Below are 17,286 nucleotides of genomic sequence, written 5' to 3'. Positions count from 1 at the left end.
ATACTACCTACCATTGTATACTGAATCTTTTGATTGCTTTGGCCAGTGCTATTTCTTATTGTCTTCAGTTTCACATACTTACAAGATCATTGAATCTATTTAGCTACTGCAGATTTGAGCCATTACCTCAGACATTTGCCTTCACACGCTCGATCTGAGGTAAGATACCTAGCTTTTACCTATGCTTACTTTTTGTAGAGAGTCTATTTGATCTAGACCCCCGCGATTATATTAACCCTTTATACCATTCCCTTCCATTCCAGCGAATTGTCATATTCCAGTTGCGAGTAGCGTCAATGAATGTATATATCTTGATGCATTCACCAAAGCGAGGAAGTATGTAGTGAGGGTGCAGGGAAGTCATCATCACCTATGAAGATTACAGCAGGCGCACATGAGGGTGCATGCCACAGGCCCAATCTCCATGCCCATCGCTCAAGAACTCTCCAAACTTACTCTTTGCTTCAAAAGAGCAATCCACTCAAGCTTGTCCCATGTGTTCACCAAAGTGAGGAAGTGGTGAGGGTGCAGGGAAGTCATCTCCATGCCCATTGCTCAAGAACTCTCCAAACTTACTCTTTGCTTCAAAAGAGCAATCCACTCAAGCTCGTCCTATCTGGTGTGCTGTGGCAGGCTGTCATGGTGTCATACAACTAAGACGGCATGTGTCATATACCAGGATCCAAGCACCTCCAATACCACCTGTGAACATCCCCACCCCTGGTCCAACCCCCTGTTTCCCCATCCACTCCATTCCTCCTTCCCTGACAATGCATGAAGTGCATCTCAGCAGGATTAGCCCTGCTACCTCCGCCCAACCCAGTTCCGCTTTTCCGACACTACCCCTATGTCCTCTGACACCATACACCTTCCATCCGACCCTATCTGGGGTTCCGCTCCTCCGCCCTATTGGTCTGCCCAATCCTACTCCTACTCCCTCCGCTTTTCCGACCCACTCGGTTCCACTCGTCTTGTCCCACCCAACTATTAGTCCGTCCGACTGCCTCACTGGTCCCCTCCTAGACTAGGAACCACTCAACTGGTCCTATCCCCATTTAGTATCATAGTTCCGCTTTTCGGATCACCAGTAATCCCTATACCCTAGTGATTCTGATCTGTCACATACATACTGTTCCCCGAGCCTTATTCTCGTATGTCTCAGTCATCCTATTGTATTCCTGTACACTCAGCACATAGCCTTCTGCTATGCTATGCTCATCACTTAGAGTATATAAACATATGTACATTTGTCTGTAGATACTCAGTCTGAATATTACCTTTTCTAAGCCCTGCTCTCTTGTTCTTTGACTTGGGCCTGATCCTAGTCAACTCCTGTTAGCCGGCCTAGGGGATTGACTCCCTTGGTTGGCCACCCTCCGATCCTCCAATCCTCCACTCCCCCATTCCCCGTTTCCCCATTCCCCCATTCCTCCGCTCGTCCGACTTCCTGTGCGTCGGAACTAAACCCCACACTCTCGCATCTGTCCCCTCCATTCCACTCTGCTTCAGACTTCATCCAAGCAGTCCCTTCCACTCCGCTTCTACTGTTGGTTCCGACCACAGGAGTCTCCCGCCTCCCTCCTGTCGGGCGGAATAACCCCCACCCCGACTTTCCCGCACTCACCTAGTAGTCTGTCAGTCCTCCTTCAGAGGACCCCCATTCCAATGTCCTGTCGGAACTCATAGAACTCGTGTCAGACTACATTCCAAAATTAGGGGCATGTACTCGGGTAAGGGGCGCAGCGTACGAGCTGAAGCCAAGCCCCTCAGACTCCGCTTTACCCCTGAGCATGGTCTTAACAGTAAGCATCCTTTGCGAAGTTGATATGCAAGCATTTGGGAAGCTTGGTATTGAAGCCATCAGCTGCACCTAACAAGGTGATTGAGTCAGTTGGTGTAACTTAGGTATATTGAAGTGTTCTCAAATGGCAAGTTCCTTCAGCACATCTTTATTGGTGTGAAACACAGCCAGTGCAGTCTGTAGGGCTTCAAGTGTGTCCGTTGTGTGAATTTGCAGCTGTGCATAATAGGAAAAGTCAAGAATCAATTCCGCAACTACCAAGACACAGCTGGCACCTCACAACATCAACAAACATGACCTTCAAGACTCTTCAAACATGCACCTGTGAGTAAGCCAATAAATACTCGCTGCATCTCCTTGTGTTCACTTCCCATCCATTGTGTAACAGCAGATATACCTTTCTTGAAGTGATGGAGCCCTGGATAGTCAGGCATCACCTTGAAACACAAGTCCATTTCTTCCTCCCCAACAATATCAACACACCACTTCACAAGATGGTCCTTAAACACTCTTTTATGGAGTTAGTGCAAAAGGTTGGGAGTGAATGCAAGGAAGATATTGCAATGTGGCATATCTGCCCAAAATGGTTTATAAATGGCGTGTAGACCATTTTCCTCAAATTCTGGAGGATGCTGACCATTCTTGCGCCTTTTCAGAATCTCGTTTGTTGACTCTGGATCACACATCACTGAGTTGAGTCTGTCACATCGCTCATTCCCTGCCACCAGACACTTTGGACAATGATTCTCCTTGCAACAGGAAACCAGGCACTGCTCAGGAAAGTTGGCAACATACGTTGCCAGTATTGGGTGGACACAAAAAATCTGTGAGTCTGCGCACACCATTTCAATGCTGTCTTGTCCAGCAGTTATGAGAGGATGGAGGAGTAGAGCCAAGCAGTGATGAAAGAGTCTGTATCCGGCCAGCGAGCATGCATCAGGAGTGAAGCAGTTGAGTTTGCCTGCAGGTAAGTAACCAATAAGAATCATTGCTCGTGCTGATGCCTGACACCTTTTTGCTTTGGCAATGTTGCTAATAGACATATATACTGGCCATGCTGACTTGTCCCCTTGAAACTGCGATAAGCAGGTTTTGTCTGACGATAGAATAATCAGCACCATTGTGGCTCCTTTGGGCAAGGCTTTCTGCTCACAATGTCAGTCCATTTCTTCATTGCTCCCTCTTGAACTGTCTTACTTGTGTCTCACCCCACCAGTCTGCTGTCCACATCTCATCAATCACTCTATGTTGGCCTGCACAGTCCACATATGCTCTGGCAGGTGAGTACACCATATCCGCCTTAAACAAAGGGTTGCCAATTAACTCCTTGACACACTCTACAGGATCACAGCTCCAAAGCTCAACATTTTCTTGCAATGGTACTCCATTATCATCCTCAAGGTTACCCCACACGGTAACCTTCCTGCAACTCCAACCTGGTCCATGTGGAAGATTGTTGACCCTCTGCAAGAAAGAGCAGGTTGTTATGGAACAAGACTTTCATGTGGTTTTGCATCTGGTTGCGGTATCAATATTGTGAGTTCAGTCAACACTTTTAACATACTATTGGTAACTTCAAATATTTGTCAGTCCATGTCTGTCCAAGATTTTTGATGAGCCACTGAGCCAATTCCCACTCCTCCCTGGTGAGTTTAGTTTCCCTTCTCACCAATGCCACATTAACTGCACTTATGTGTCTTCAAAGGGCGCCCATACATGCTCACCCTCTTCCTCCTGATATCTTCTATGTCTTTCAAAAGCTGTCTCCCCCTCATGCAGCACCCAGCTGGCATCTCCTTGAGGTTTGAAATAACACCCAGGGTGGGAGAATGTCTCATCCTCATCCTCGTCCTCGACTTCCTCAATGGCAACAGGATGATTTTTGCTGGGAGTGGGGTTGTTGTTGATATTGGCAGATGGTTGGGAGTGTACATGGCCTGGACATGGAGCAGCATCAACATGGGAGAAGTAAACAGGTGGTACTGTCCCAATCCTCTGCCTCAACATCTTCGATTATTGATGGCCACTGCTTTTGACATTCAGGACATCCTGCAATGTGTCTGTTGAGACCTTTGTGCATGGTTGATACCTTGCTGCAGAACATACAGGAAGGCATGGTTTGAATGCTGTTACCACAACCCACACATGCACTTACTAGCACCCTTCAAGTTTTTTCCAGGAACATTTAATTTCGATGCCACAACCCTAACCCTTCAACAACTATGCAACCCTTAACCACTGGCACACAACTCTTCTACTTCTCCCTTTGCAAGACTAAACTAGGCTAGTGATACCATAAGCCACAAGCAGGAGTTTCAATATTTGAACCTTGCATACCTCTTCACACCACTTCTTCTCTGCATCCCAATGCTGTGTTATCATCTCCCGCATCAACAGTTGGTGAGTTAAGTTTGCAATGCTTGAATGGGTCCTGGTGTTTGACAAAATAGTTGCAATGGAAACAGAATGTCAAGAGTGGGGGCTGGACCCCCCTTAGCCTTAACCTGTCCTGGGGTGCAAACTACATGAAATGGTTGACTCAGAGGTGGTATGGGCCTGCTGGAGTGTCAGAATTTGTCATGGTGGAGTATACGGTTGAGCATCTCACATTGTGCTGACTTTGTTGCCCTCCAGCGGTGGTTTGTTTGACAGTGTTAAGGCTGAACTGCGATTTCAATTAGCATGTGGTGAGTGTTGGACCTGCTGAAGTGACTTACTAGGTGGTCATTTTGCATATGACTGGAGTATTGATCATAAGGTTGAAAGGAAAGTTGTTCCATCCCTCGTACTTATACTGTTGAATTGACACTGCATGGACAGACGAAAATTTAACATTCAAATCAACAAAACTCAAAATTTGTTTGTTGATTGAATGCTGCTGCAGCATTTTTAAAGGTGCATTTGTCACTTATGTTGTCACCATTTCTACTTACCATTAATCATGGCCACAAAAGCAGGTTCAAAGAAGCCTGCCAAAATGTCTGTTTCAAAGGCCTGGAAAGACCTATGCGCTGAGATGGAGTCAACTGCAGGGCGCACTGCAAGTGGTCACAAACACTAACCAACTGAAAGAGAGACCTACAGAAGTAAGTAGGACTCAGCAAGTTAATGTTCTAATGTGACTGACACCAAATAGCTGGACTTGGAGCATCTGTGGTGGACATGACTTTGCAGATGAGGAAGACAATTTTGCTGGAGCAAGAGGAAATAATAGAAATGGGGTTTCAAGTTGAGAAAAAACTCATAAGTCCCACCCAATAGGCGCCGACTGTGGTGTGCGCTCACTAATCAGGGTTTTACCTATAGTATCGAACTTTGTATAGTACTATTACTAGTACGTGTGTTCTGCACTTCAAGTTCTCTGTTTTACTCTTTTTTTTTCTGGATTTTACAGTCAACATGCCCATCGCTCACAGGGACCACAGTTCTCTTCAGTTTCCTTGCAGTTACGTACAGTGCACATGTCATTTCAAGACTCAGGGAGGGCACAAAAAGCACTGGAATGCTTCACACCTGATATTCAGACAAGCTCCTACTACCACCAGCGTCTCACATACCACTACGGTTGAAGATTAGCCTGAAGTACTGGATGGCCACTTCCTAGCAGGTGATGACAACCTCTCTGCAGGTGGTGACAACCTTCCTGCAGGTATATCTGGCCCAGGTCAGGCACTCAATGAGCCTGATGTTCCAGATGATATGAACACAGAATTTTGGGGGCCGGGTGATAGATTATACTGCAACTATCACCCAAAACTAAATGGTATGTTTCATTAAATCCTTCCAGCTAGATACAACTAACACAAATATTAATGTAAGCTCGTCCTTGTGATGCGACAGGACGATTCCTCACAGATGGAGCACCCCCAACACCACCTCCAAGAAAGTCACCTGATGACTGGACTCCATATCGAAATCATGTCGAGTTCGAGACCGCAGAATTTCTGTACATGCACAACCAAATGTCTGCTGGGGACATCAATATCTTATTGGATCTTTGGGCTGCAACCCTTCTTAAACACAATGACAAGCCTCCATTTGCGGACTGCCATGATTTGTATAAAACTATTGACACTATGCCAGTGGGTGATGTCAAATGGCAATCGCTCAAGGTCCAGTACACTGGGGAGAAGCCCAAAACCAATGTACTACCCTGGATGGACCAACCTCACAATGTCTGGTACCGAGACCCCCATGAGGTTATTTGGAACATGTTGGGGAATCCAGAATATGCTACAGAGATGGATTATCGGCCCTACTACTACTACTACTACTACTACTACTACTACTACTACTACTACTACTACTACTACTACTACTACTACTACTACTACTACTACTACTACTACTACTTATTTGCACTTAAATTATTATTTTTTCGCTTTTTTCGCTATCTGGACCTGCGAAATTTGAACACGCACTTTTGCAAAAGTATATTAAGTGTGAAAAGTAATGTCTTAAGTAAGTAAGTGACAAATAAAGTAAGAAAAGGAATTCGGTGGTTTTCCTGATGATGTTGATCTCCAATCAAGCCCCACTAGATCTATCTCCCTTGCCTCCCACAAGGGATTACAATATCTGGGTAGACACCTCCATGGGCACATGCATAGGCCTCCTGTGGAATCACAGATGGGCATTCTGGCACACCTCAGATAACTGGCACGGAGCCTCCAGAGATATTGGTTGGTTAGAGGCAATCACTGTTGAGTTAGCTGTACATGTCATTCATTCCAAAGGGATTTGCAACATGAATGTCTTGATCTGCAGCGATAATCAAGGGGTCATAGCAGCTTTCCAGAAAGGTTGCTGCTCAAATTTCATGACCAATCTGGCAATCCACCACTCAGATGAACTTCATAAGGAAGCATCCAACCACAGCTCAATCATTTACATACATACCTGCATGAACCTCGCAGATCCTATCTCCCGTGGTATTTTTCCCTCAGACTCAATGTGATTATAATCCCCCCCCCATCTCTACCTGCAGCAGCCAATAGTGTTATATAGATATATCTTTTATGGACTATTAGCCAAAAAGTCCGATACATCATCTACTCTAATTGTCCACTGTCCATGGGGAATGTATCCTACATTCTAAATTACAAATCTTGCTGTGTAAGCCCACATGTTTCGCATTTTCAGCCACCTACTGTGGGAACTTCTCCACAACACCCAAAACATAGCCCATTTTGGGTATTCTCCACAATATCAACCTTTCCCACACCCTCCCCATCCATCCCTGGCTCACCAACCACATCACAATTAGATACAGCTTGCATTTATGTAGTATAGGTTATATACACATAATATAATATAATATAATAGACCACTTTTGTTCTTTATTTTTGCACCAATACCTGGTACAGAGCCTCTGCAAGTGTGACATAATAGAAAACATATCAAAAACTGTTTCGCATTTTTGCCCCTCTGGTATTGGGGTACTATAGTGTGTTTAGAATATGTTTTTAAACATATATGTACCTATCCCAGCCCTCATTTTACCTCCTACAGCGCCCTATATCATGTACTGTGCTGTACTAGCATAAAATAAAAAGTAGCTACACATTTTTTGAGCTTTAGGTATATAGACTTGTAAATATGATCCCCAACATACCTTCAATAGTATATGCAACATATCAGGAGCCTAGGTCAACATGATCAGTCCCTGTGGTGCTATGTGCTTACCCTCTCCTGGTGGTTCACCCCATGGAAAAAGATTTCCTGCAGCTCCAGCCCTCCAGGTTGGTAGGGTGCCTGTTCCTATTGATATCTAGAATATATAAATCACATAGCTGTATGAGAATAGCAACAGAATCCTTCTCCAGAATGGAATATCTCCTCCTGGCTATACTACTGCATATTTTCGCATTTTTAAGGTTTTGCCATTGCACAAACTATCCAAACTGTTCATAGTTAACTTCTAGTACATATATCAAGTCTTTTCATGGCAAGGATCAGACAGGAATATGTCAGAATATTAATATCAGGGGTATGTCAGGGAGATTTACTGATAAGTAATGTATGGTCTCATGAGGATATATCTGTGTAATCAGCCACTTGCTATATGGTGGGCCTATACCCATTATACCATCTCTGAATTTGTAGAAAGATCCATTCATATCTGAGTGAGTGATAAGCAAAGTAAATGTATGATTATGGTCTGACCATGTATGTAATAGGAGAAATACATGAATATACTAATATCTAGGTCAAATATTTTGTTAAAAATGAGCTAAATAGAATGTAGACTACCTAAATATCCTGTACCACATTATATTCTAAGAGTGAAGGTAATGTGGAAGTGTTGTAGTGTCAAAGTGTTGTTGCAGCATTACAGTCCTACCACTAACTTAATGTGTTGACTGATTTTCGATGTTTAGACTTTTGAGTTTCCCATGCTCTTGTTCTTATCTACTGGGTTCCCCTGCCCTTATACATTGATGGATCCTTCCAATGCTCGGGGGCTGTGTTCCCCAGTATGTATAGTGTATATTGTGATAGTCCGATTACAATATACCATCCTATACCTGTCTGACAGTCCTAATCAGTGAAAATAGGAGATATATCCTTGATATCAATATTCTGACATATTCCTGTCTGATCCTTGCTATGAAAAGACTTGATATATGTACTAGAAGTTAACTATGAACAGTTTGGATAGTTTGTGCAATGGCAAAACCTTAAAAATGCGAAAATATGCAGTAGTATAGCCAGGATAGGGTTTGGGGAATTTGGGGTGTGCAAATTTGCCTGGCTAATTAGCCTTGCAAATTTACCATAAATGACATGGTCAATTTCGACCCCCCCAAAACCAGGTGTCGATTTCAGGTCAATTTCGGTCTAACTGGTTGGTTTGGCTGGACCAATGTAAAAGTCTAATTTCCAAACACCCTGGCCCATTATCCGCAAGCTAGAACAAGAATATAGGTTACTTATTGTGGCAGGACTTGCTACATAGTTGAAATAAATATGTTAATTGGTTACTGACTTGGAAGATGACCGAGAATCCGAAATATTTGGATTCGCTGATTCTGCTCAGTGCTGAAATATTGTAAAGTCTGATCCCCATCACAAAGCTCCATGCATCAACATCTCAAGGATCAACTAGCTGAACTACGACTCTGTCTTGTGGCATTGCCAACAGACATACCCATCCGAAAGGAGTCGAAGTATAAATTCTCGGACTTCAGCCCAGATGCTGAATGGATTGCAGAGATTGGTGAGGCTGCTGCCATCAATCGAGAGCTAGAGGTTAGGTTGGGCAGTCGAGTCAATGGTCTAAAACTTGTTGAACGAGGCTTGGAGATGGAGGCCATAGTCCATGTTTTTGAAACATGGACTAAAAAATATCCAGGTGATATTATCCTTGAGAAGTGGGTGAATGACACTCTTGAAGCTGCGCGAGGCCTCATTCTCGCAGCTGGAAAAGCTGTGAGTCAGATCTTTTTTTTCTCCAATAAAACAGAATTAATGATGACATAGTTACCGGTCCCTGCCTCCAAATTGAGTTCTATGGAAAAAAAACCAGTCAAAGTCAATCACACTACTCAGATACCTGAGAAATGCAAGCATAAGGTTCAGAAACTCAATACCCATATCTTGTCAACCTTCAATGATGACCAGTACATCAGTGCTGGTGAAGACGAAGACAATCGAAAAGGTGGCGCCAAGATGCACCCACTGCTTCGCAAGGTTTCAAAGCCTTCTCATCTAGCAAGTGATCCCACCGGGGAAAAAGTTGTTCGGTGTATTGCTAGCTATGGCTGTAATACCACATGGTCGTGGCCAAGATCTCGACAACGAATCATGAAGCATGCTGCCAATGAGTGCCTGAGTATGGCGAAAGAGTGGCAGAAAGAAGCCAGGGATTATATGGCTTCCCGAGCGACATGAGGGAAGGCAAAAGGTGTGGTCCCTGAGGCAGGGTCAAATTCAGACTCGGACTCAAATGATGTCACACTATCAGAGGTAACAGACCGGCTGATGAAGAAACCGAGGATGGATGTTTTGAGTTCAAAACAGGTTGTATCATTTGACAAGCGGTATGTTACTGAGGGACATAAAGTGCTGAAGGAGAAAGGTGACCATGCACTCATGCTATTTGTGACGTGTACGGGAATCCCGCCACATGTCATTGATTCAGATGAATTCAAGGCTTTCTGTAGCACCCTGAATACCAACTACAAGCCCACATCTCCAATGACTCTTGCTGATCACCTAATTCCAAATGAATCAGCAAGAATCAGCAAAGTAATGGTTGACTATCTCAAAACACAACTCAATCTCACCATTATGTTTGACGGTGGAAAGATCCGAAAGCCCAAATCATTCTACACTGTTCATGTCACTACTGCTGACAGGCGAACACTTCTGCTTGAGCTCGATGATTCCTCGATGCTCAGTCATACAGCCCGATATATTGGAGAGTTGTTGGAGAGCGTAAGTTTAGTTGTACTACACTCACACAAACTTAAAACTCACCTTGACATTTAATTAGGTCATTCTTGATATCAGGCCCTATCGCTTTTCAGGCTCATCATTGGATGACACTGGAAACACAAAAAATAGCCGCAATATTACTCATACTAGTCAAAATTCAACTCAACAACACTCATTTTACCTGCAGGTCTCTGACCATCTAAGAAAGATTCTAGCATTCATGGATAAGTCCAGTTATGCAATGGAGCACTTCAATTATCAATGTAGTGTTCTCAAAATTGGCCGTGGTCTAGAGGAAATCAGCAAAACTCAATTTGCAAATATTCATTGGTCTGCTGCATCACTGCAACGTTGTTTGCCTGCAATGCAAGCCATAGTTAGCAATCCGAGTTTGGGGATCTATGTGAAGGTACAATATATACATCATCAACTTGAACTAACAGCTAACAAACCTCTGCACAGGGGCGAAATCATTTATTTGAGGCAAACACCACAGATTCACTGATGTTTCAAGTTGCCCTAGCAAAGCTCGTAGCAATTACAGGACCATATGCAAAGGCAATTCAGTGTCTGGAATCGGCACAAACGACATGTGCAGATGTCTATCTGTACTGGCTTGCCATCATCGCACAGATGGAACAACTCCTTCAAGGCAATACAATTTGCCTGCAGAAAGAGACCAAAATGGCCAATTGCGCAACCACTAATGTGCGGTTCAATCAGATGATCAACAACACACCAAATGATCCATATATCACAGCATTTTTCTTGCATCTGGGTGGGTAGACTTCTCATCTCATCATAGTGTCGCCACAAAACTGATACTTGACTTCTGAAGAATATCAAATAGCACTGATCTACAAGAATATCAATCCTCTCGACTTGCCTCCCATCCATTTGACGAAATCAAATGGAATGTACAGTGTTGTATCCCCCAAAGATTCAATTGTCAAGAGAGTTGGCATGAGGCGTCAGCTCATGCTCAAGCACGAGTACGGCGATGTTTATGATGTGGTGAAGTCAGATCAAGCCGCTGCAAAACTTATGAAGGAGAGAAATCCTCGCTTGGCTGGATTGACACCACAAGATGCTCTGCAGGCATTGAAGGTCGAGCTCAAGGAGTATCACAAAGGAGCAGATCCTTTCAACCGCAAGATTTGTAAGCACGAGAACATTCGAGATTGGTGGTTAGCTGTTCAAAAAGATGAAAATGTGCGGGTTCTTGGGGTGACAATGTTATTTGCTTGCTAATTTTTGTCACTCACTCTTAGATTCAGGCTCTCGCAAAAGTTATACTCTGTTGTCCCAGTGTCGATGGCCAATGAGAGGACAGTTTCAACAATAACGTGGCTTAACGGGCCCACTCAGAGCAGGCAAGAGATCTCAACATTAAAAGAACATATACAGATTCGTCAGTGGCACCACTGGCAAGTTGATGTGAGTGAAGTTCAATCAACAGTGGAATTCTAACATACCATACTTCTAATCAGTTAAAAGCGCCAAGGTTACCCCTTCTGTCAAATGGCAAGATATGTATGCGACAATTCACGGTAAACCTGAGCCGCCAACTGTTGTCCTGCCGCCTACTACAACTGTGGACCTTATTTTGAGATTGACCAATGAACATCAAGATATGTATTCAGATTCGGATGAAGAAGAAGGGGATTGGCTTGATGGTGGTGATATCACGGATCATGTGGATTTAACTGGTGCAAAAAGTGATGAGTTCAATGTGGGTAAACATATTGACATATTGTCCACATACCTCCTCAATATTCTATCAGACCACCCTGTGCAACCCACAGCTGCTCGTGGAGGTCCATCAATACCAAAGGCGGTGGCTGATCAAGCTGTAACATTGTCCTCGACACTGATGGATAACGAGTGGAAGGAATGGTAGGTGGTGTAAATTAGGGTCAATTAGAGCAATTTTACCTGCAAATTAGTGCAAATCAGCGTTAAAAAGCCATGGGTCAATTTGGGTCAATTTGATGTTATTTACACCTGTCAATTAGGACCTCGTAGAGGGTTGTGCAAATTTGCCGGTCAACCAGAGTGGGATCCCTAATTCCCCAAACCCTAAGCCAGGAGGAGATATTCCATTCTGGAGAAGGATTCTGTTGCTATTCTCATACAGCTATGTGATTTATATATTCTAGATATCAATAGGAACAGGCACCCTACCAACCTGGAGGGCTGGAGCTGCAGGAATTTTTTTTCCATGGGGTGAACCACCAGGAGAGGGTAAGCACGTAGCACCACAAGGACTGATCCTGTTGACCTAGACTCCTGATATGTTGCATATACTATTGAAGGGATGTTGGGGATCATATTTACAAGTCTATATACCTAAAGCTCAAAAAATGCGTAGCTATTTTCTATTTTATGCTAGTACAGCACAGTACATGATATAGGGCGCTGTAGGAGGTAAAATGAGGGCTGGGATAGGTACATATATGTTTACAAACATATTCTAAACATGCTATAGTACCCCAATACCGGAGGGGCAAAAATGCGAAACAGTTTTTGATATGTTTTCTATTATGTCACACTTGCAGAGGCTCTGTACCAGGTATTGGTGCAAAAAAAGCGGTCAATTATATTCTATTATGTGTATATAACCTATACTACTACATAAATGCAAGCTGTATCTAATTGTGATGTGGTTGGTGAGCCAGGGATGGATGGGGAGGGTGTAGGAAAGGTTGATATTGTGGAGAATACCCAAAATGGGCTATGTTTTGGGTGTTGTGGAGAAGTTCCCACAGTAGGTGGCTGAAAATGCGCCTGTGAGTGGCTGTACTAAGTATTGCATCACATTCCCAAATGGAGATGTCCAATATAGTGGATAACTACAGAAAAGATGTATCAGACTTTTAGGATAATGAGCCATAAAGATACATCCTTCTACCTGTATCTGGTGAGGCAGCAGCAAACACCTTCTGGGTGTCACATCCCCCATCCTCTACACGTGAGTCTGTCGCTAAATCCCTACAACAATCACGCACCCGCATTCCGCACGCACCACGAGCCAGTTCATCCATCACACCCTCCTCACACCGTCCTCTCGTTCTTGCCAGCGATCACCTTCTTCTTTGGTTCACTCCAAGCGGGCCTGGATTGGCAGACTGCCCTCAAGCAGACTTATCCTGACGCATCACTCTTTCGTCTTTTCCAAGTACGCCTTCTCGTGTTCATCCTTTTCTCACCTAATCATCTCTCTCCAAATGTTATGATATGCTCTCTTGACGTTGACACCCACAGCAATTACGGCGCAGCACAGATGAGAAATGTTCTCCTGCATCTGGCCCTTTTACTCGATTCACCTAACGGCCTGGGCAATACTTATATAATAGATAAAGATGAAGATGCAGACGAGGACGAGGAGTTATGGCTGTAAATGTCTTCACTCGATATACTGCCGCTCGGCAAGAACGGGCGGGCCACGCGTGCCAAGGAACACATCTCATCAGCCACAGCAGACAATGAGGCTTGGGAGGTAGGGACATAAATTTGTGCTGCGAGAGTTGAGGTGCATGACGGGTAGTGTATTGTATGTGTTTGAACACCTTTGGGGTGATTCCAGGCCATACTGTAGTTTTAATGCATTAAAATAGGCTAAGTAGCAGACATTTCATGATGCATCAACATTGCTCAATCAAAATAGAGAAGGTGATGCATTACTGATGCATCGGTAATGCATCAAGCAAAATACTTCATCCCTTGCTTCGTTTAATTACTAAGCCCTCTAAATCTCAATAGGGGATACTTCTGCATACCTCCGTCCCTTGCTTCCCCTGCTTTCCTAGCTTACTAATGTCTTTAAATACTTCGTACCTTACCTTCCTTGCTTCCCTTGCATACTAATGCCTTTAAATACTTTGTACCTTACTTTCCCTTGCTTCCCTTGCTTACTAACGCCTTTAAATACTTTGTACCTTGCTTCCCTTGCTTATTAATGCATTTAAATACTTCGTACCTCAGCCACTTGTCCAATATAGGAAAGGAAAGTACTCAGCACCAGAAGACGGCACCAGAATGATGTCATTCTAGAGTTTTTTATTCACCAAGTCCCACTGACACTGTTGGCTTAATTTCTGTCAAGGTTTTTGAGCCGGTAAAATTGTTCATGTTCATTTCATGCATGCAGAGTTCAAGAAAATATTTTTGTTGCTGTATTACAATAAGAAGTGTATAGTACTACAAGCAAGATATGCTAACAAAATCAACAAGTTGATATCTAAACCCTATTCTAACATCATCGTGCCCTTCTGTTGCAAAGAATCTATCAGTGTCACTCACAAACAGAAAAAAAATGTGCGTACTTGTGTGAACCGGAGTCGCCTTCGGCATTTTTCCCCTTACCCTTCGCAGCAACAGTTGAGGTACCAATCTCATTGTTGCATTCACATGGATTGAACAGGACAGTGTTACGTGCACCCAGACACGGGGCTTCTGCAGACGGTGCAGGCGCTTGAGTTCCGTCGAAACGATTTCTGCACCTGGCTTGGGGAACAGCAGGTGAGTTGTTGAGGTCATTGCTATCCTCTCCTTCCTCACTATGTACAGACAGAAGAAAGACCTCTTGAGTCTGTGGAGTTGACGAATATGGGTCGTCCTCAACATCCTGATGCAAATTCATGGGAGGCACCTGAGGGGAACCGAGCATGTTGATGTCGAAGGTCAGATTGTTGATCACAGCTGAGAACGCCGCTGGATCAAACACTGAAAAATCTATACTACCCTGTATGATGGGGTCGTTCAGAAAAGGATCGAGTACTGAAAGGTCCATGTGGTCCATTGTTGTGAGGTGGCCCATGGCTTCAACGTCGAATGATGCATCACTGGTGGTAGTCAGTGATGCATTAATAATGGTGGGAAATAGATCGGCCCCTTCATCGGATTGAGGAGTCATGCAATAGAGGTAGTTCCTAGGATCCTCCTGCAGTTGACTCTGCCCACCCTCGCCACCGCTCTTTCCCCACTCCTCGTCAGAGTCTGTGTCTAACAACAATAGTCCAGCGTCTGACTCTGACTCTGACTCCGACTCAGACTCCCGCGATAATGTAGACTCGAATGCTAGTTTGAAGGTAAGGCGCATCTTTGAATAACATGTTTAAACTCACCAATAGACTTTTTGACAAATTCTAGGAAGGCGCTCTGCACAATGTCAAACTTGTTGTACGCTTGGTCAAACTGTATGCCACTTTCGACTTCTCCTACATGATAGCTTAACGTGAATCAATCATGAGTACAGTTTTCCTAGCACATCAAATTCTTTCACTCACTTAAACACTGACACTTCACCTGTGCTAGGATCATGACCCCCCATCAACACGCTAAACTTCCACCCTCCAGTCATATGTCCAAGGTACTTGAGGTCTCGATCGAGCATGGGGCCGAGCTCGTGAATAGCTCTTTTTGTTAAATTTAGTCAGAACGAATCGTTCGATGATGCAGGAGAGGTACATACTTGATTTTGGACATGTTGTCAATTTTTGGTGGCTTACCTGACTTTAGGTGTTCGTGTTGTTTTGTATATCTTGCCTTTATTGTTTCATACTTCTTGTTGATCTTGGCTTTGATGACTTCACTTTTGTCTGAATACATACGGCGCGTGATCTTGCGGCATTTGTTCAACTTTGGACCTCTATTGGTAATGTGTTCATTTTTGATTGCATCGTCTGCAGCGTGCTTGATCTTTTTGTCGTAGTATTTGTTGGAATATACTGTCGATTTTCTGTGGTGCGTGTGTTCCTTTCAGATTGACACCCCCAGCTAACACGGCGTCAAATTTAAGCACCCCTCTTCAGCAGCTGAGCGACCTAAGCGGGCAGGATTATTCTGCCATCTGAACCAGGACACGATTTGCTGTCAAGATCTGATAAGTACATGCTTGTTTTGCATGGTGAGCATATCCCTGACTTGCCTTTTGACGGGTTTTCACGCGTGTTGCTATATACTCCTCTTCTTCGGCCGTGTAGACATGCTCAGCTGGCAATTCTGGGAACGACACCTTGCGCTCAGGCCAACGTTGGAACCATTCGACTTTGACACACTTCAAAAAATCCTTGTAGTGCTTGTTCAAGGCATGTGTGCGGAATTCCGGAAAATGACTGAGGAGGAATTCCTCTTGTTCTGGTGTGGCCCACTTTTTCTGCGGCATCTGTCATCACACTGATCAGCATACACCAGTGAAAATGTTTCTGGACGCACATTAACACATCCGGGGGACAATGATATTTAGATAGGTAAGCAAAAACACGGGTGAATGTTGTTATGTGCGCCCTCATTCTTCCTAATAGTACCTCGGTCTTTCCTATTTGTGCACAAGGCTGAGTTGTGAGTTGCAGTTCCTGACAATCGAGATACATTTTGCAACTTCATAAATTTAACTACGACCTATCCTTCCCCCCTTTTGCATAACGACACCTCCGCTCCCACCCAATATTTTGCACAGTGCATATGCCGTCTGAGCCTATGTTCTGATATGTATTAAATCCTGCTCTATGTCTATGAGTTGAATGGCAAACCTTCGTGGCTTCCTGATGGGAAAGTACACGTGCAAAGTTGCCTTGTCAGAAGTCATATACAAGTGGGTCAACTGCAAGAACAATCTAATCCTCTTTGCACACAAGGCGTGAATACAGGCAATCAAGTGCAAGTGACTGACTTACCCAGCGACAATACTCAATAGCACCATGTTCAGGCCAGGTTTCAAACCACTTGGAGTAAACAGACTCCCAGAAAATGGCTACGTCTTCTGCTGTTCCTGAGTTGATGAGCACATATCCAGGAAGAAATGTTTTGAGCATATCGCGCTGCTTGTGCATCAGCACTCCCATCTGCATCTGGGACATGTACATTGGGTGAATGGGAGAGAAATCTGTCGAAATATGCACAATAAGCAAGCCAGAGGTATGCTCTTCCAATAAAGATTTGCACCATAGCAACAAATCACCGGTGGAAGCTAGAAATAACATTTGTTGGTGCTCTATCTAACTGCTTAAGCGAACGATGGCAAATCTTCGAAACACGCTCCAAAA

The 17,286-nt window shown here is 44.0% G+C and overlaps 5 protein-coding genes across 5 annotated transcripts; 2 read left to right on the top strand and 3 right to left on the bottom strand.

The window, feature by feature from the left end:
- Nucleotides 1-2,322: 2,322 nt before the first annotated feature.
- Nucleotides 2,323-3,031, bottom strand: EDB91DRAFT_1239927 (uncharacterized protein; the record flags this gene model as incomplete). Its single annotated transcript, XM_041321926.1, has 3 exons — nucleotides 2,323-2,375; nucleotides 2,439-2,946; nucleotides 2,999-3,031. 3 exons carry the CDS (start codon nucleotides 3,029-3,031, stop codon nucleotides 2,323-2,325), a joined length of 594 nt encoding a protein of 197 aa, XP_041170683.1.
- Nucleotides 3,032-3,154: 123 nt separating this feature from the next.
- On the bottom strand, nucleotides 3,155-3,443 carry EDB91DRAFT_1031057 (uncharacterized protein; the record flags this gene model as incomplete). Its single annotated transcript, XM_041312720.1, has 2 exons — nucleotides 3,155-3,265; nucleotides 3,366-3,443. Coding segments are annotated over 2 exons (189 nt in total), but the record flags the coding sequence as incomplete, so codon positions are not given.
- Nucleotides 3,444-5,640: 2,197 nt separating this feature from the next.
- Nucleotides 5,641-6,057, top strand: EDB91DRAFT_1032473 (uncharacterized protein; the record flags this gene model as incomplete). The annotated part of the gene is made up of 1 exon (XM_041312748.1): nucleotides 5,641-6,057. A coding segment is annotated over one exon (417 nt), but the record flags the coding sequence as incomplete, so codon positions are not given.
- A 2,824-nt stretch (nucleotides 6,058-8,881) lies between these two features.
- Nucleotides 8,882-11,710, top strand: EDB91DRAFT_1062575 (uncharacterized protein; the record flags this gene model as incomplete). The annotated part of the gene is made up of 7 exons (XM_041314539.1): nucleotides 8,882-9,232; nucleotides 9,284-9,518; nucleotides 10,053-10,240; nucleotides 10,299-10,616; nucleotides 10,769-11,018; nucleotides 11,079-11,475; nucleotides 11,518-11,710. The coding sequence occupies 7 exons, from the start codon at nucleotides 8,882-8,884 to the stop codon at nucleotides 11,708-11,710; spliced, it is 1,932 nt and encodes a 643-aa protein (XP_041170680.1).
- Nucleotides 11,711-14,393: 2,683 nt separating this feature from the next.
- Nucleotides 14,394-17,106, bottom strand: EDB91DRAFT_1087322 (uncharacterized protein; the record flags this gene model as incomplete). Its single annotated transcript, XM_041316194.1, has 7 exons — nucleotides 14,394-14,413; nucleotides 14,543-15,319; nucleotides 15,367-15,470; nucleotides 15,529-15,655; nucleotides 15,751-15,969; nucleotides 16,133-16,397; nucleotides 16,918-17,106. 7 exons carry the CDS (start codon nucleotides 17,104-17,106, stop codon nucleotides 14,394-14,396), a joined length of 1,701 nt encoding a protein of 566 aa, XP_041170679.1.
- Nucleotides 17,107-17,286: the final 180 nt, after the last annotated feature.

Source organism: Suillus paluster (genome assembly GCF_016628075.1).
Source record: "Suillus paluster strain FC165 chromosome Unknown EDB91scaffold_124, whole genome shotgun sequence".
NCBI lineage: Eukaryota > Fungi > Basidiomycota > Agaricomycetes > Boletales > Suillaceae > Suillus > Suillus paluster.
Note: the sequence above shows the minus strand (reverse complement) of the source record. Positions and strands in the feature narration are given on the sequence as shown.